This window comes from Drosophila miranda, assembly GCF_003369915.1.
Source record: "Drosophila miranda strain MSH22 chromosome Y unlocalized genomic scaffold, D.miranda_PacBio2.1 Contig_Y1_pilon, whole genome shotgun sequence".
Classification (NCBI taxonomy): domain Eukaryota; kingdom Metazoa; phylum Arthropoda; class Insecta; order Diptera; family Drosophilidae; genus Drosophila; species Drosophila miranda.
In genome coordinates, this window is record NW_022881603.1 from 28305228 (window position 1) to 28323960 (window position 18733).

At 47.4% G+C, this 18733-nt stretch overlaps 3 protein-coding genes and 2 pseudogenes across 3 annotated transcripts; 2 read left to right on the forward strand and 3 right to left on the reverse strand.

Moving 5' to 3' along the window:
- The first annotated feature begins 106 nt into the window (after positions 1–106).
- Positions 107–1031, forward strand: LOC117190436 (eukaryotic translation initiation factor 3 subunit K-like). The gene is made up of 2 exons (XM_033395516.1): positions 107–267; positions 343–1031. Exons 1-2 carry the CDS (start codon positions 197–199, stop codon positions 938–940), a joined length of 669 nt encoding a protein of 222 aa, XP_033251407.1. The 5' UTR covers positions 107–196; the 3' UTR covers positions 941–1031.
- LOC117191578 lies at positions 1023–13514 on the reverse strand (annotated as a pseudogene).
- Positions 13515–14829: 1315 nt separating this feature from the next.
- LOC117190437 (eukaryotic translation initiation factor 3 subunit K-like) lies at positions 14830–15729 on the forward strand. The gene is made up of 2 exons (XM_033395517.1): positions 14830–14966; positions 15042–15729. The coding sequence occupies exons 1-2, from the start codon at positions 14896–14898 to the stop codon at positions 15637–15639; spliced, it is 669 nt and encodes a 222-aa protein (XP_033251408.1). The 5' UTR covers positions 14830–14895; the 3' UTR covers positions 15640–15729.
- LOC117190435 (TATA-box-binding protein-like) lies at positions 15721–17112 on the reverse strand. Its single transcript, XM_033395514.1, has 3 exons — positions 17012–17112; positions 16168–16943; positions 15721–16112 (listed from the first exon to the last, which is right to left on the reverse strand). The coding sequence occupies exons 2-3, from the start codon at positions 16927–16929 to the stop codon at positions 15834–15836; spliced, it is 1041 nt and encodes a 346-aa protein (XP_033251405.1). The 5' UTR covers positions 16930–16943; positions 17012–17112; the 3' UTR covers positions 15721–15833.
- Positions 17113–17935: 823 nt separating this feature from the next.
- Positions 17936–18543, reverse strand: LOC117190778 (annotated as a pseudogene).
- Between the last annotated feature and the right edge of the window lie 190 nt (positions 18544–18733).

The window sequence follows — 18733 nt, forward strand, 5'->3', positions numbered from 1 at the left end:
TTTTGCTTAAAATTTTCTGTAGATAACTGTAAATATCGGAGTGCAAAACTATCGAACATTTCGCCAGTGCTGCAAAACACCCAATTTAATACCAGTTCTGGTGAAGCAGGGTGGATTCTTTTTCGACGGCGTTCATTAAAAAAACACGACGTCAGTTTGCGAATTCTGTAAACTATACTATTTTGGCTGTATAAAGATGTCGCACCTTGTGAAGATGGAAAATGGCCAGAGCCAGACGATACAGGAGATGCTTGGATGCATTGAACGGTAAGCTTAGTCCTCCGCCACCGAGTTTTTTTCAACAAATAAACAGATGCACATAACCACGCTTTCTGGCCACAGCTACAACCCCGACCATTTGAAGACTCTGGAGGCGTACATTCAGGACCAGGCCAAGAATACCACCTACGACCTGGAGGCCAACCTGGCCGTTCTCAAGCTGTACCAGTTCAATCCGCACATGCTCAACTTTGAGATCACCTACACGATTCTGCTGAAATCGCTAACAAATCTGCCGCACACGGACTTCGTGATGGCCAAGTGTCTGCTGTTGCCGCAGCAGATGAAGGACGAAAACATTCAGACCATTATCGATCTAGCAGATATACTGGAGCGTGCCGATTTCACCCTGTTCTGGCAGCGCGCCGAGGTTAACCGTACCATGTTCCGCCACATTAGCGGCTTCCATGATTCCATTCGAAAGTTTGTCTCCCATGTTGTGAGCATCACCTTCCAGACCATCAAGAAGGATTTGCTGAAAGAACTTCTGGGCGGCATTGAGGACTCGACACTGGAGAGCTGGATCAAGCGCAACGGATGGAAGCATCAGGGCCAGGATCTCATTGTCGTCGCCATGCAGGACGACAAAATTAAGACGAAGAATATCACAGAGAAGATCGAGTTCGAGAACGTTGGCGCACTCATGGCACAGTGCCGCTAGGTTTCTCTCTACATTCATAGTTTTGTCTAAATTTCTACGGAAAGTGCATAATATAAAAGAAAAATAAACGCCCGGCCCGTCATACAGCTAACTAATTAGTTTTATTTAGAGATACACGCGAAGTAAACACATTAACTTAGAAAAACTATTTTCCCTATACGCACACATTACAGAACTAATAATTTCTTAACCTTGTTATGACTGTTTTTTGAACTTTTTCAATATGGGATATATTTTGTCGAAGGCATCGTAGATCTCCTGTCGGACTTTTGCGCCCGTCAACACCACTTTCCCCGAAACGAAGATGAGAAGCACAATACGCGGACGCACCATACGATAGATCAGACCTGGAAAGAGCTCAGGCTCGTAGCTGCTGAAATTGCAATGCGTCAGCACCAGGCCCTCCAGTCTTATTGGAAACTTAACATCGCACGAGCCAACCATGTTTTGAATCTTGAAATCGAGGAATTTTGCCTGCAGCCAATGCATTATGAAATGTTCTTTAGATTGTGAAGGGATTAGTACTTACCGGGAATCACAGCTTCTGTATGATGCGAGCGTACAGGCGGCTCCGCAGCGGGAAGTGGTGGCATGGCAAAGTGAGTAACAGGGAAACACTCTTGAAAACTGATTAATATTGATGAAAAAAAGCATGACTATTCATGGGCTAGCCCCATAACGATCTGTCCTGCTTCAAGTGGACATTTTAGTCGGGAAGGCTAACGGAGAGTACTAATTTTTTGCCTCGACCGTAGAGTCTCCACATAAAGAGCTCGCCAAGGCTTACAGCGCCTGGCCAGTCGTCAATTTGCATACAGGAAACACCCAAACAACAGCAGCAGCAACAACACTTTCCAGTGCCGTGTGGGCTGGCGCTGCCGCTGCCTTCCTCGTGGTGGTTCGGGCGGGCACAGGTCCGTCAAGCCACTCATAAGTGCGTCAATAAATTTTGAATACAAACACGATGTGGGGTCTATGGAGCGACTAGAGTAGAATCCCTCCCCTAAACGCTAGACCACGACCACGAGCCCACACCAGACGACCACCTTTGAGGAAATCCGTTCTCTGCCTTGTCGTCGTCGTCGTCGCCGTCGTCAGGTCGGTCGCAGTCGGCGAAGGTAACGATGTTCTTCACTGCATTGTTTTTTCCAGCCAACCGATATGAGCGGGTCCGTGTGTTTGCGTGTGTTTGTGTGCATCCTTAGCCATGCGAGACCCCAAGAAAACGTGTGACCGACCCATTACAGTGCGCACCCTTCCCCATGTACTCGCTAGGAGAAATGGGCTACGCTGTCCACTCTAGGGAACCCCCACCGTACGGGCATGGTACAGCGTGCATATCGCACGGAGGTAAAAGTATTTTCGCAACACGACTTAAGTTTCTTGCCGCAATAACAAATCAGTTTCGGCCGGACAATCGCGCTAACCGCAGCCTAGCTCCCGTGAGGCGACTCCCGAATCTTCCAAAAGAACCAAAGTACCAAAGACCCAAAGAGAGTGCTGTGCCTGCGAACTTCCAACAATTAATCCGAAAACAATTCAGATAATTTGCAAAAATGCTGAACGAAACGAGCAAAAATTCGGTTATATATACGGTTGATCTGACGCAGGACTCGTTCATAGATGGCGATAAGTATTTCCTTAGGTAACGAGCATTAGCTTCCGGATTCCTATTATATTTTATCGTTCTCCATCAGATGGCATAGGTTTGAGTAGTTAACGCACCAGCGACGACCTTGTGGATTAATTTAAATACAAAACAGGCAAGAAAGTTTCTTTCATTCCGATTGTTGTCACTGTTCCACGAGTACTCCAACTCGAAGTTTATTGGATCCTTGCCGCTCAGAGCGGGTCAAATAAATTACCGACCTCCAAATTGCGTTTGGTCGTTGGCTCGTGCACAACGAAATTAAAGGCGTTCGAAGCCCCAAAAACATATACTATACACACAAGTACATGTACATGAGTACAGTATACGGGCTATACATTTTATGGGCTTTGGGCCTATAAAAATTGTGTAAGCGTCTCGATGGGATTTTCATGTTTTGAGTTGACATTTCTGGTGAGCGAATAATCTGAACAAAAGGTTCTTTAAGGAATAAATAAATAAAGGAATAAAAACAGTCTCTGCTTTCATAAGCAAATGAACGAGCCAAGAAAATAGTACATTACAAAGTCTTAAATCTACATAATCCATCCATTAGATGTTGCTGTTTTCCATACGAGTAATATATACACATAAGACGGTGACCTGACGTTAGTAGTCAACCCGTCGGATGCAAGTGAGCCAGCCACCCATGCTGAGTGTGCTGCAGCTAAACTTGCATAAAAGCAAGGTAGCGTCGGCGGAGCTCCTCATCGCCATGGAGCAAGGGCTCGCCGACATAGCTCTAGTCCAGGAGCCCTGGATTGCGACAGGCAATTCAGTGGCCGGACTAAAGTCCTCAAATCACAAACTGTTCTACGCAACATCGGTAAGCAGGAACAGAACCGTCGTACTCGTACGAAAGGGAATCCATGCTTACCTTATGTCTCATTACAGCACGGATGACCTGACGGTTGTGATGCTGGAAAGCGAGGAAAAGCGCCTTCTGGTGGCTTCCTGCTACATGGCTCACGACAGACCCGCACCACCCGACGAACTCAGGAGCCTGGTGACAGAAGCCGGCACCAAAAACTATCAACTCGTCATCGGGACGGATGCCAATGCCCACCACAATGTGTGGGGAAGCACCGACATCAATGATAGAGGTGAGTCACTCTTAGACTTTATACTTTATACTAATCTATATATAGCAAACGTCGGGGAGGAGCACACCTTCGTGGGTCCGACTTCATCCAACGTGCTAGACCTAACACTAGCAACGGGAAACAGTACTACGGTATCTAGCTGGAGGGTCCTTGAAAGACCCTCCTTCTCAGATCACAAGTACATTCAGTTTAAGTGCGACTTCAAACATTCTTCGAAGGTAATAGTCTATAGAAACCCCCGGAATACAAACTGGGAAAAGTTTAAAAAGACAGTTACTTCGAAGCTCGCGAGTCCGGGCACAGTGAAATCCGCGGAGGACATAGAGAAGTCTCTAGAGACCCTATCCAACGCGTTGCTGGACGCCTACCACACATCGTGCAAACCCTCGAGGACGAAGAAGAGGTCCAAGCCACTCTGGTGGAGCCGGGATCTCTCTCTTCAAAGGGACAACCTCAAGGAATTCTTTAAGATCGCCAAACAAGCGAACGAAGGGATCGTCTATGAGGAATACAGACTCCTACTCAGGAGCTACAAGAAGGAAATACGTAAAGCACAACGGAACTCGTGGAGGACCTTCTGCTCCAACATCGAGAAAGTACCAGAAACCGCACGGCTACGGAAGCTGCTCTCTAAGCAGCCTACCATACAAAGCCAATTAAAGCTAGATGACGGACAGTGGACAGAGGGCAGTGACGAAGCCCTAACAGCACTAATGGAGGAACATTTCCCTGGTTGCACCGAGGTCGCTGATGCCAAAGAGCACCAGGACCTAGCAACCGAGGAACAACACCCCCAACAGATTTGTTAACCACCAAGCGAATCCACTGGGCAATAGACTCCTTTGCGGGCACAAAAGCACCAGGACTTGACGGGATATTCCCAGCCATGATGCAGGTGACCAAAGAGGCGATTACCCCATGGCTCTCCGCAATATTCACAGCTTGTATAAGTACTGGCTATATCCCTATCCAATGGAGAACCTCGAGAGTTGTCTTCCTCCCAAAGGCAGGAAAGTGCAGCCATGCGAGTCCCAAGGACTATAGACCGATAAGCCTTACCTCCTTTATATTAAAAACGCTAGAAAAGCTGCTGGACTTACACATCAGAAATGAGGTAGGGGGACTGATGTCAACCAACCAGCATGCCTATACTAAAGGGAAATCGGTGGAGACCGCACTACATTCGGTAGTAGCTACCATTGAGAAAGCCCTTCACAATAAAAAGTATGCACTGGGAGTATTCGTGGACATCTCCGGACCATTCAACAACGTGGCTACGGAAGCAATAACAAATTGCCTGGTAGCAACTAATACACACCCAGCAATCAACCTGTGGATAAGGAACCTCCTAGGTTGCAGACGGGTGCAATCAGAGTGGGGCACCGCTTCCATGGTGAAAGAGGCACACAGAGGCACACCCCAGGGTGGAGTCCTGTCGCCCCTCCTGTGGAATCTGGTGGTCGACGACCTCATCAAGAGATACGAAAGGAAGGCCCCAATAATAACAGCTTATGCGGACGACATAAGCATACTTATTACGGGTGTTTGCCCATCGACCCTCAGCTCACTAATGCAACGAACACTCAGGGAGATACGCGAGTGGGCGGAAGAAGTAGGACTCAGTATCAACGCGGACAAGACGGACCTCATCCTCTTTACCAAGAGGTACAAGGTACCGATATGGACCCCCCGAAGATCAATCAAACTAGGCTAACCCCAAAAACACAAGTCAAATACCTGGGCACAGTACTGGATAGGAAACTGGCATGGAAACCCAATGTATTGGAAAGGGTGAAGAAGGCCACCATTGCGCTTTATGCATCCAAGAAGATGCTCAGCAGCACATGGGGCCTATCTCCGGCTCTGATGCATTGGATTTACATTTCGGTGGTGCGACCAACTCTGCTGTATGGAGTCTTAGTGTGGTGGCAAGCTACTGGAAAGAAAACGTATCATAAGCTTATGGAAAGGACTCAGCGACAGGCTTTGCTCTGTATTACAGGGGCGCTGAGGTCAACCCCAACAAAAGCACTCGAAACCCTACTTGGAATCGAACCCCTAGACATCCACGCCCGTCTGACTGCAGGAAAGGCAGCACAACGCCTCATCGCTTCAGGAAATATGTCGCCACAAGAATACGGGCATAGTTCAATTGGAAGGGGAATGAACAGATCAGCTGATTACATGACCCCCCAAACATGCCTCGACGTAAAAACAACTGCATCCTTGGGACCTGAAGACTGGAAAATCGGAAGAGACCAAACGGAGCACCTCAATATATATACGGACGGCTCCAAGATGGACGGAGGAGTAGGAGCGGGCCTATACTGTACAGACCCTGAGATAAGGCTGTCATATAAGCTACCGGACCACTGTAGCATATTCCAGGCAGAGGTTTTTGCCATCAGGAAAGCAGCGGAAGTCGCTCTCACTGAAAGAGCACACGATGCGGTCAACCTATTCGTCGACAGCCAAGCGGCGATAAGATCCATGCAGTCGTCCGCAGTCAGTTCCAGTTCCACTAGATACCCTAAGCACGACAAAGTCAGTGCGGATCTACTGGATTCCCAGCCACCAGGGCATCGAAGGGAACGAGACGGCGGACGTACTAGCTAAGGAAGGCGTCGGGCTGGCGAATACGAGAACCGAGAACGTGCCTGTCTCCCTCAGAACGCTGCAAAGCGATCTAGAAAAGCAGGCCGGATCACAAACCGAATGTAGGTGGAGGAGTACCACCGCCTGCAGAACCTCGAAAATCATGTGCAAGGAACGCAATGACAAACTCAGCCACTACCTGCTGCACCTACCACGGAAGGACTGCAGATTATTAGTGGGAATATTAACGGGCCATTGCCTGGCTGCGGCGCATGCAACAAAGCTAGGCATCACAAACAGAGACAGTTGTAGGAAATGTGACGAACCTGGGGCAACCGAAACCCTGGAACATCTCATCTGCAACTGTCCTGCTCTCTTAAGGGCAAGGAGGAAGTAAGACGAAGAATATCACAGAGAAGATCGAGTTCGAGAACGTTGGCGCACTCATGGCACAGTGCCGCTAGGTTTCTCTCTACATTCATAGTTTTGTCTAAATTTCTACGGAAAGTGCATAATATAAAAGAAAAATAAACGCCCGGCCCGTCATACAGCTAACTAATTAGTTTTATTTAGAGATACACGCGAAGTAAACACATTAACTTAGAAAAACTATTTTCCCTATACGCACACATTACAGAACTAATAATTTCTTAACCTTGTTATGACTGTTTTTTGAACTTTTTCAATATGGGAAATATTTTGTCGAAGGCATCGTAGATCTCCTGTCGGACTTTTGCGCCCGTCAACACCACTTTCCCCGAAACGAAGATGAGAAGCACAATACGCGGACGCACCATACGATAGATCAGACCTGGAAAGAGCTCAGGCTCGTAGCTGCTGAAATTGCAATGCGTCAGCACCAGGCCCTCCAGTCTTATTGGAAAATTAACATCGCACGAGCCAACCATGTTTTGAATCTTGAAATCGAGGAATTTTGCCTGCAGCCAATGCATTATGAAATGTTCTTTAGATTGTGAAGGGATTAGTACTTCCCGGGAATCACAGCTTCTGTATGATGCGAGCGTACAGGCGGCTCCGCAGCGGGAAGTGGTGGCATGGCAAAGTGAGTAACAGGGAAACACTCTTGAAAAACTGATTAATATTGATGAAAAAAAGCATGACTATTCATGGGCTAGCCCCATAACGATCTGTCCTGCTTCAAGTGGACATTTTAGTCGGGAAGGCTAACGGAGAGTACTAATTTTTTGCCTCGACCGTAGAGTCTCCACATAAAGAGCTCGCCAAGGCTTACAGCGCCTGGCCAGTCGTCAATTTGCATACAGGAAACACCCAAACAACAGCAGCAGCAACAACACTTTACAGTGCCGTGTGGGCTGGCGCTGCCGCTGGCTTTCTCGTGGTGGTTCGGGCGGGCACAGGTCCGTCAAGCCACTCATAAGTGCGTCAATAAATTTTGAATACAAACACGATGTGGGGTCTATGGAGCGACTAGAGTAGAATCCCTCCCCTAAACGCTAGACCACGACCACGAGCCCACACCAGACGACCACCTTTGAGGAAATCCGTTCTCTGCCTTGTCGTCGTCGTCGTCGCCGTCGTCAGGTCGGTCGCAGTCGGCGAAGGTAACGATGTTCTTCACTGCATTGTTTTTTCCAGCCAACCGATATGAGCGGGTCCGTGTGTTTGCGTGTGTTTGTGTGCATCCTTAGCCATGCGAGACCCCAAGAAAACGTGTGACCGACCCATTACAGTGCGCACCCTTCCCCATGTACTCGCTAGGAGAAATGGGCTACGCTGTCCACTCTAGGGAACCCCCACCGTACGGGCATGGTACAGCGTGCATATCGCACGGAGGTAAAAGTATTTTCGCAACACGACTTAAGTTTCTTGCCGCAATAACAAATCAGTTTCGGCCGGACAATCGCGCTAACCGCAGCCTAGCTCCCGTGAGGCGACTCCCGAATCTTCCAAAAGAACCAAAGTACCAAAGACCCAAAGAGAGTGCTGTGCCTGCGAACTTCCAACAATTAATCCGAAAACAATTCAGATAATTTGCAAAAATGCTGAACGAAACGAGCAAAAATTCGGTTATATATACGGTTGATCTGACGCAGGACTCGTTCATAGATGGCGATAAGTATTTCCTTAGGTAACGAGCATTAGCTTCCGGATTCCTATTATATTTTATCGTTCTCCATCAGATGGCATAGGTTTGAGTAGTTAACGCACCAGCGACGACCTTGTGGATTAATTTAAATACAAAACAGGCAAGAAAGTTTCTTTCATTCCGATTGTTGTCACTGTTCCACGAGTACTCCAACTCGAAGTTTATTGGATCCTTGCCGCTCAGAGCGGGTCAAATAAATTACCGACCTCCAAATTGCGTTTGGTCGTTGGCTCGTGCACAACGAAATTAAAGGCGTTCGAAGCCCCAAAAACATATACTATACACACAAGTACATGTACATGAGTACAGTATACGGGCTATACATTTTATGGGCTTTGGGCCTATAAAAATTGTGTAAGCGTCTCGATGGGATTTTCATGTTTTGAGTTGACATTTCTGGTGAGCGAATAATCTGAACAAAAGGTTCTTTAAGGAATAAATAAATAAAGGAATAAAAACAGTCTCTGCTTTCATAAGCAAATGAACGAGCCAAGAAAATAGTACATTACAAAGTCTTAAATCTACATAATCCATCCATTAGATGTTGCTGTTTTCCATACGAGTAATATATACACATAAGACGGTGACCTGACGTTAGTAGTCAACCCGTCGGATGCAAGTGAGCCAGCCACCCATGCTGAGTGTGCTGCAGCTAAACTTGCATAAAAGCAAGGTAGCGTCGGCGGAGCTCCTCATCGCCATGGAGCAAGGGCTCGCCGACATAGCTCTAGTCCAGGAGCCCTGGATTGCGACAGGCAATTCAGTGGCCGGACTAAAGTCCTCAAATCACAAACTGTTCTACGCAACATCGGTAAGCAGGAACAGAACCGTCGTACTCGTACGAAAGGGAATCCATGCTTACCTTATGTCTCATTACAGCACGGATGACCTGACGGTTGTGATGCTGGAAAGCGAGGAAAAGCGCCTTCTGGTGGCTTCCTGCTACATGGCTCACGACAGACCCGCACCACCCGACGAACTCAGGAGCCTGGTGACAGAAGCCGGCACCAAAAACTATCAACTCGTCATCGGGACGGATGCCAATGCCCACCACAATGTGTGGGGAAGCACCGACATCAATGATAGAGGTGAGTCACTCTTAGACTTTATACTTTATACTAATCTATATATAGCAAACGTCGGGGAGGAGCACACCTTCGTGGGTCCGACTTCATCCAACGTGCTAGACCTAACACTAGCAACGGGAAACAGTACTACGGTATCTAGCTGGAGGGTCCTTGAAAGACCCTCCTTCTCAGATCACAAGTACATTCAGTTTAAGTGCGACTTCAAACATTCTTCGAAGGTAATAGTCTATAGAAACCCCCGGAATACAAACTGGGAAAAGTTTAAAAAGACAGTTACTTCGAAGCTCGCGAGTCCGGGCACAGTGAAATCCGCGGAGGACATAGAGAAGTCTCTAGAGACCCTATCCAACGCGTTGCTGGACGCCTACCACACATCGTGCAAACCCTCGAGGACGAAGAAGAGGTCCAAGCCACTCTGGTGGAGCCGGGATCTCTCTCTTCAAAGGGACAACTTCAAGGAATTCTTTAAGATCGCCAAACAAGCGAACGAAGGGATCGTCTATGAGGAATACAGACTCCTACTCAGGAGCTACAAGAAGGAAATACGTAAAGCACAACGGAACTCGTGGAGGACCTTCTGCTCCAACATCGAGAAAGTACCAGAAACCGCACGGCTACGGAAGCTGCTCTCTAAGCAGCCTACCATACAAAGCCAATTAAAGCTAGATGACGGACAGTGGACAGAGGGCAGTGACGAAGCCCTAACAGCACTAATGGAGGAACATTTCCCTGGTTGCACCGAGGTCGCTGATGCCAAAGAGCACCAGGACCTAGCAACCGAGGAACAACACCCCCCAACAGATTTGTTAACCACCAAGCGAATCCACTGGGCAATAGACTCCTTTGCGGGCACAAAAGCACCAGGACTTGACGGGATATTCCCAGCCATGATGCAGGTGACCAAAGAGGCGATTACCCCATGGCTCTCCGCAATATTCACAGCTTGTATAAGTACTGGCTATATCCCTATCCAATGGAGAACCTCGAGAGTTGTCTTCCTCCCAAAGGCAGGAAAGTGCAGCCATGCGAGTCCCAAGGACTATAGACCGATAAGCCTTACCTCCTTTATATTAAAAACGCTAGAAAAGCTGCTGGACTTACACATCAGAAATGAGGTAGGGGGACTGATGTCAACCAACCAGCATGCCTATACTAAAGGGAAATCGGTGGAGACCGCACTACATTCGGTAGTAGCTACCATTGAGAAAGCCCTTCACAATAAAAAGTATGCACTGGGAGTATTCGTGGACATCTCCGGACCATTCAACAACGTGGCTACGGAAGCAATAACAAATTGCCTGGTAGCAACTAATACACACCCAGCAATCAACCTGTGGATAAGGAACCTCCTAGGTTGCAGACGGGTGCAATCAGAGTGGGGCACCGCTTCCATGGTGAAAGAGGCACACAGAGGCACACCCCAGGGTGGAGTCCTGTCGCCCCTCCTGTGGAATCTGGTGGTCGACGACCTCATCAAGAGATACGAAAGGAAGGCCCCAATAATAACAGCTTATGCGGACGACATAAGCATACTTATTACGGGTGTTTGCCCATCGACCCTCAGCTCACTAATGCAACGAACACTCAGGGAGATACGCGAGTGGGCGGAAGAAGTAGGACTCAGTATCAACGCGGACAAGACGGACCTCATCCTCTTTACCAAGAGGTACAAGGTACCGATATGGACCCCCCGAAGATCAATCAAACTAGGCTAACCCCAAAAACACAAGTCAAATACCTGGGCACAGTACTGGATAGTAAACTGGCATGGAAACCCAATGTATTGGAAAGGGTGAAGAAGGCCACCATTGCGCTTTATGCATCCAAGAAGATGCTCAGCAGCACATGGGGCCTATCTCCGGCTCTGATGCATTGGATTTACATTTCGGTGGTGCGACCAACTCTGCTGTATGGAGTCTTAGTGTGGTGGCAAGCTACTGGAAAGAAAACGTATCATAAGCTTATGGAAAGGACTCAGCGACAGGCTTTGCTCTGTATTACAGAAGCGCTGAGGTCAACCCCAACAAAAGCACTCGAAACCCTACTTGGAATCGAACCCCTAGACATCCACGCCCGTCTGACTGCAGGAAAGGCAGCACAACGCCTCATCGCTTCAGGAAATATGTCGCCACAAGAATACGGGCATAGTTTAATTGGAAGGGGAATGAACAGATCAGCTGATTACATGACCCCCCAAACATGCCTCGACGTAAAAACAACTGCATCCTTGGGACCTGAAGACTGGAAAATCGGAAGAGACCAAACGGAGCACCTCAATATATATACGGACGGCTCCAAGATGGACGGAGGAGTAGGAGCGGGCCTATACTGTACAGACCCTGAGATAAGGCTGTCATATAAGCTACCGGACCACTGTAGCATATTCCAGGCAGAGGTTTTTGCCATCAGGAAAGCAGCGGAAGTCGCTCTTCTCACTGAAAGAGCACACGATGCGGTCAACCTATTCGTCGACAGCCAAGCGGCGATAAGATCCATGCAGTCGTCCGCAGTCAGTTCCAGAAATGTCTTGGCGAGCAGGGAGGCACTAGATACCCTCAGCACGACAAAGTCAGTGCGGATCTACTGGATTCCCAGCCACCAGGGCATCGAAGGGAACGAGACGGCGGACGTACTAGCTAAGGAAGGCGTCGGGCTGGCGAATACGAGAACCGAGAACGTGCCTGTCTCCCTCAGAACGCTGCAAAGCGATCTAGAAAAGCAGGCCGGATCACAAACCGAATGTAGGTGGAGGAGTACCACCGCCTGCAGAACATCGAAAATCATGTGCAAGGAACGCAATGACAAACTCAGCCACTACCTGCTGCACCTACCACGGAAGGACTGCAGATTATTAGTGGGAATATTAACGGGCCATTGCCTGGCTGCGGCGCATGCAACAAAGCTAGGCATCACAAACAGAGACAGTTGTAGGAAATGTGACGAACCTGGGGCAACCGAAACCCTGGAACATCTCATCTGCAACTGTCCTGCTCTCTTAAGGGCAAGGAGGAAGTACCTGGGCGCCCCAGTGCTGGCATCACTGGAAGATGCCTCCAAGAGGACGCCACAGCAACTACTGGCCTATGCGAAAAATACCTCGATCCTCGAGGAGTTCAAAACCCACTAAACACTGCCGCGACGGTTCATACCCCCCCCCCCCCCCCCCCCCCCCCCCCCCCCCCCCCCCCCCCCCTATCCGGACAACTAAGGGCCATACTGGCCTATGTGGGGCCCCCTCTGAGGGCCGACCGGGTCAACCTAACCTAATATATACACATAAAGTAGTGGCAATGCTCCGACTGTGATTATATATGTAAAGCGATAAACTTGAACTTTGGCTCCGCAGCTCTTCTAACAACTTTCCAATCATACAGAACTTCCGGCTCTTGGCACCTTGCCAAGCCTTGCTGAAGCCATAAAAGCTTATATCCGGTCCTTGGTCCCAGTCAAGGATGGCATGCGGAAACCACGAACAAGAGCTACTTTCCAGCAACTAAAAATTATTATGAGACTATTTTCAATCTACTCTTCTCCCACCAGAACCAGCAGCCAAGAGTTCCTGGAAGAAAAGGACAAAAATGTCAATAAGAAGGGATTGTGTCGCTGTTGTTCCTCATTGTTCATGCCCTGTCGTCGCTCTCGATGCTCCCGCTGCTGTTATCGACGAGAACGGAACCCCTCAGCCGAGGACCAGCCCGTGCTGGTGGAGTGCAAACAGTAGTGCCACAACCGACACCAATGTCCAAGTGATTGATGAGACCAAGCCGAAGAAGAAAAAGGTGACGGACTGGCTCAAGTCGAGCTGCTGCCGGAGCTGCCGGAAGAAACCTTCGCCCGCGGACACGGACAAGCCGGAACCGCCAAGCGTGAAGCAGGAGGCCACTATGAGTACGGGACCAAAACGTGGAGGCAAATGCGGTCTCTGTCTGAGCAAGGTTTTTTGCTGTCGCTCGGTGAACAAAGTGGACGACACGGGGAATGAAACCGAGCTGAAGAAGTGCTGCTTCCGCATTCCATATCGGAGGAACCGCAGCAAGCCGAAAGGTAGCTCCGTTTCCTGGCGGGATCAAGATCCAGAGCTTGGCATCAAGCCAACTGATACATCGGTTCTGGAAGGTGCGTCCGAGGCCTCAATGACATCGGCAGCTGCGGATGCTCCGGCTACAACACCCAAAGAGTAAGTCTGACAGACACTATACCTCTATACTTGATGTGGAGCTAAGAACCTCTTGCCATTTTCATTAAAGGGGCTGCTGCAAGCGTTTCTGGCTAATGATGCTCTGCTGTCGCAAGAAACCGCGTCGCGAATCGAATGCTCGCCGACAGAGCATCAGAGCCCCGCCGCCCAGTGAGGCAAGTGATGATACACTTTGATCTATGGTTACAACATTCCATAATTATATTTCCCGCACTTAGGACACACGCCGGAAGCTGCATAACGACCTCGTGGAACACGCATCCAAAATGAAGGGAGCTATTCCTGTGCTACCGCTGTATTTGGCTTGGTTCTGTGCCTTCTGCAACGTGGTCTTTCCAGGCTTATGTGGGTTTTCCACAGGTGCACCTGCCTGAATATACGGCTTCTAAGGCTTCTATGATTTCTTAGGCACACTCCTGTCGGGACTCCTCTGCTTGTGTGTGGGCATTCCACGTTTCTCGCAGTACGACAGTGCCCGGGCTCGAATCGGCTCCTTCATAATCAAAGTTATTGTGGCAGTGTCGCAGTTCTGTTGTGTACTCTTCTGTTTCGTGGGCTGGGGCTGGTCCATCTGGTGGGGTACTTTTATGCTAAAGTGTGCAAGTAAGTGTGGTAATTTACCGTCTCATATTTTGAGAGCATACTTTAACAAAGATTCCCCCAAATCTTAGGGAAACTGAGCAAGATTAAAAAGGTGGATCGTTTGGAACTGGAGGAGGAACAACGACAGGCCCAACTGGCGGCCACTGCGGCTGGTGAGACAGAGCCGGCGAAGACATAGTAATCCAGTCCAACAGGACACATTCAACGGGACGAGATTTTTTATACAATTGTGTACATACCTTTGTACAAAACTGTAGATTCCACAGACACGTGCACTTCCAAATGTACTTCCATGATAAGTAAAGTGTAACAATACTTCCTTTGAACAGAACTTAACTCTAACTATGTATTAAGATCATTAAACTTCCACTAAAATAACAAGAGTTTTTTTGCGCGTTTTGCTTAAAATTTTCTGTAGATAACTGTAAATATCGGAGTGCAAAACTATCGAACATTTCGCCAGTGCTGCAAAACACCCAATTTAATACCAGTTCTGGTGAAGCAGGGTGGATTCTTTTTCGACGGCGTTCATTAAAAAAACACGACGTCAGTTTGAGAATTCTGTAAACTATACTATTTTGGCTGTATAAAGATGTCGCACCTTGTGAAGATGGAAAATGGCCAGAGCCAGACGATACAGGAGATGCTTGGATGCATTGAACGGTAAGCTTAGTCCTCCGCCACCGAGTTTTTTTCAACAAATAAACAGATGCACATAACCACGCTTTCTGGCCACAGCTACAACCCCGACCATTTGAAGACTCTGGAGGCGTACATTCAGGACCAGGCCAAGAATACCACCTACGACCTGGAGGCCAACCTGGCCGTTCTCAAGCTGTACCAGTTCAATCCGCACATGCTCAACTTTGAGATCACCTACACGATTCTGCTGAAATCGCTAACAAATCTGCCGCACACGGACTTCGTGATGGCCAAGTGTCTGCTGTTGCCGCAGCAGATGAAGGACGAAAACATTCAGACCATTATCGATCTAGCAGATATACTGGAGCGTGCCGATTTCACCCTGTTCTGGCAGCGCGCCGAGGTTAACCGTACCATGTTCCGCCACATTAGCGGCTTCCATGATTCCATTCGAAAGTTTGTCTCCCATGTTGTGAGCATCACCTTCCAGACCATCAAGAAGGATTTGCTGAAAGAACTTCTGGGCGGCATTGAGGACTCGACACTGGAGAGCTGGATCAAGCGCAACGGATGGAAGCATCAGGGCCAGGATCTCATTGTCGTCGCCATGCAGGACGACAAAATTAAGACGAAGAATATCACAGAGAAGATCGAGTTCGAGAACGTTGGCGCACTCATGGCACAGTGCCGCTAGGTTTCTCTCTACATTCATAGTTTTGTCTAAATTTCTACGGAAAGTGCATAATATAAAAAAAAATAAACGCCCGGCCCGTCATACAGCTAACTAATTAGTTTTATTTAGAGATACACGCGAAGTAAACACATTAACTTAGAAAAACTATTTTCCCTATACGCACACATTACAGAACTAATAATTTCTTAACCTTGTTATGACTGTTTTTTGAACTTTTTCAATATGGGATATATTTTGTCGAAGGCATCGTAGATCTCCTGTCGGACTTTTGCGCCCGTCAACACCACTTTCCCCGAAACGAAGATGAGAAGCACAATACGCGGACGCACCATACGATAGATCAGACCTGGAAAGAGCTCAGGCTCGTAGCTGCTGAAATTGCAATGCGTCAGCACCAGGCCCTCCAGTCTTATTGGAAACTTAACATCGCACGAGCCAACCATGTTTTGAATCTTGAAATCGAGGAATTTTGCCTGCAGCCAATGCATTATGAAATGTTCTTTAGATTGTGAAGGGATTAGTACTTACCGGGAATCCCAGCTTCTGTATGATGCGAGCGTATTTCCGCGCCGCCAGTCTGGAGTCGTCTTCACTTTTGGCGCCGGTGCATACCATTTTGCCGGAGCTGAAAATCAGAGCGGTTGTGCGAGGCTCACGGATACGCATGATGACGGCAGCAAAACGTTTTGGGTTGTACTCGGCGTTTCTTGCATGTAGTGCAATCTTTTTCAGATCCAGCTTGCAGCACAAATTCACTGTGGACACAATATTTTGAAGCTGAGGAACAATTCCGGGGTCTGCTGAGCCAGGCGTTGCCGGTGTCATGGGGGTTGCTGGACCCATGGTCTGGTGTATGTTGCTGAGGGAATCTCCGCCTGCCCCCACGCCTGACGTACTGCGCTCACTCATGGGAATCATGTGCGACATCATGCTCTGTGGAGTCTGTGGCTGCATTAGAGATTGCGGTGTAGTGCCTCCGGCAGGTTGTCCCTGCTGCTGCTGCTGTTGCTGATATGACGCTGAGGGTTGGTAGCTCTGCATTTGTTTGTGGGCCAAGGGCAATGACGGTTCGTGGCCAAAAAGTCCACTGCCGCCGGTTGTAGAGTTGCTGGCATCTGGCTGCTGCTGTTGTCCCGCTACTGGTACTGGGGCGGATATTGCAGGTTCTGGCTGTGGTATTGCCGGAGGATGATAAATGGGATTTGCTATAATCTGTTGATCAGCCTCCATCTGATGCATTGGCGTTCCAATGCTCGGAATCGAGAAGTTTGGACTTAGCATTTGATCCATGTTGCTGGCTATTTCTGAAGACGCGTATACAATTAACTTGAGATGCAGATATACGAATATGGTTTACAAGTCAAATATTTACACTTCTATCCCGCGTGTTAATTATTATTAATTGATAATAATTAATTCAGATATCCTTCAATGAAAATAAAACAAAAACAAAACAGCAAATGGGAACTAACATCGATAAGGTATACGGTATGACCCTCAAATATATACCAAAATATACCGTCTCATGAAAAAAATATACCGTAAATATACTGACGAATTCAAGTTCAATATTCCTCGATTTTTATATTCCGTGATATATTACTAGCTAGATAGAACATTTAGCCATGCCCACATAAATTTATCCGATTAGTGAATCTTTTTTATACTTGACTGGTTAATTTTAAACACTTGCTTTTATTGCATTTCTATATAAAGTTGAAAATGAAATTCAATAGATTGATGAAATTGACAAAATATACCATTATATACCGATATACCGTAAATATGTCGTCGGTCGAATTTTGACCTAAAAAAATACCGAAAAGTATTAAAAATACCGTAAACGGTCACCCTGGTGGACACCGTGTGACGGATTTATCGCTAAAACCGACAGACTCTCAGAAATATACCAAAATATACCGTAAATATACTGATGAATTCAATCTATGTTTACTACACATTTGCTACACGTTTCTACACAGAGTGGCTAGCTATCGATAACGTTATCGGAGTTAGCCAGCACTGTTTGTGATACATTGAAAACCGCGACTTTTTAACCGTAACACTTCGCACCTTGAATACCCTAGTGGACCTCTATTATGAAGTCATGTATATACTCCCATTATATTGGTATATTCTGTATTAATAGCATCTAAAGCATATGTAAAATAAAAGTTCTTCTGATAATTTTGGGCAAGCGTCTTCAAAAAGAGTCAACTCCGTTGGCCAATACAGAATGAACTGACACATCTATACACTGTATGGTAAGACCTTGTAAATAGTTACGAGGGTAGGATAGAGTAGTTGAGAATATTTATTTAAGCATCAGTTATTAATTAAAATGAACGCATAAGAATGACCGAGATGAATACCAATACAGAGGGGATGGCCAAAGGCAGACCTTTTGCGGCTGATCCTCCCGACTGGGAGTGAAAGTGAGTATAGGTATTTCCATTCTCATCTGTGTATGCATGTCATCCACTTGAGGGCGAGTTCTGGAATGTGCCACTCACGCCTGGGACATTGTAGGGTCCTTCATTCTGACCGCGTATGTAAATTCCATTTTCCGGACTGCCAAACTGATGCGGGCCATTCCCGTCATAACTAGACTGTGCACTTACCGCTGCGTGGGAATCGGAATAATAATAAAACAATCACTTTAAGTCTGAGGTCACCAAAGCTTACCGGCAAACAGCATGCTAGCAACAACGATACAGATGACAACAAAATATCTCATGGTGGATGCAGCAGCTTCAGTTACAACGCCCAGCTTGAACTGAGTGCAGTTTTCGCGAAAATCTATTTATATATGAAGCAATTAAATTACGTCGGAAGGGGAGAGAGCGCGAGAGCGAGCCCATCTAGCGGCAATTAGTAGAACCGAACTTGAGAATGGGTGAAATCAGATGTCAGACTACATAGTATATGATCTGACGTATGTACATATGCATGATCATCACTTCCAATATCTTTATACCATTCACATTTAACAAACTATACAGGAACAACCTATCGAATATTTACAAGGGAACAAATACACAAATATCATTTTGCGCATGCTTTTCGAGAGCCAATGTAATTTTTAATTTTAGTA

Excerpts from the sequence above, each read along its gene's own strand:
- LOC117190436 (XM_033395516.1), top strand. The coding sequence starts at position 197 with ATGTCGCACCTTGTGAAGATGGAAAATGGCCAGAGCCAGACGATACAG. Across the intron at positions 268-342 it reads ATGCTTGGATGCATTGAACG|CTACAACCCCGACCATTTGA; the intron begins GTAAGCTTAGTC and ends TTCTGGCCACAG.
- LOC117190437 (XM_033395517.1), top strand. The coding sequence starts at position 14,896 with ATGTCGCACCTTGTGAAGATGGAAAATGGCCAGAGCCAGACGATACAG. Across the intron at positions 14,967-15,041 it reads ATGCTTGGATGCATTGAACG|CTACAACCCCGACCATTTGA; the intron begins GTAAGCTTAGTC and ends TTCTGGCCACAG.
- LOC117190435 (XM_033395514.1), bottom strand. The coding sequence starts at position 16,929 with ATGGATCAAATGCTAAGTCCAAACTTCTCGATTCCGAGCATTGGAACG. Across the intron at positions 16,113-16,167 it reads TACAGAAGCTGGGATTCCCG|GCAAAATTCCTCGATTTCAA; the intron begins GTAAGTACTAAT and ends CATTGGCTGCAG.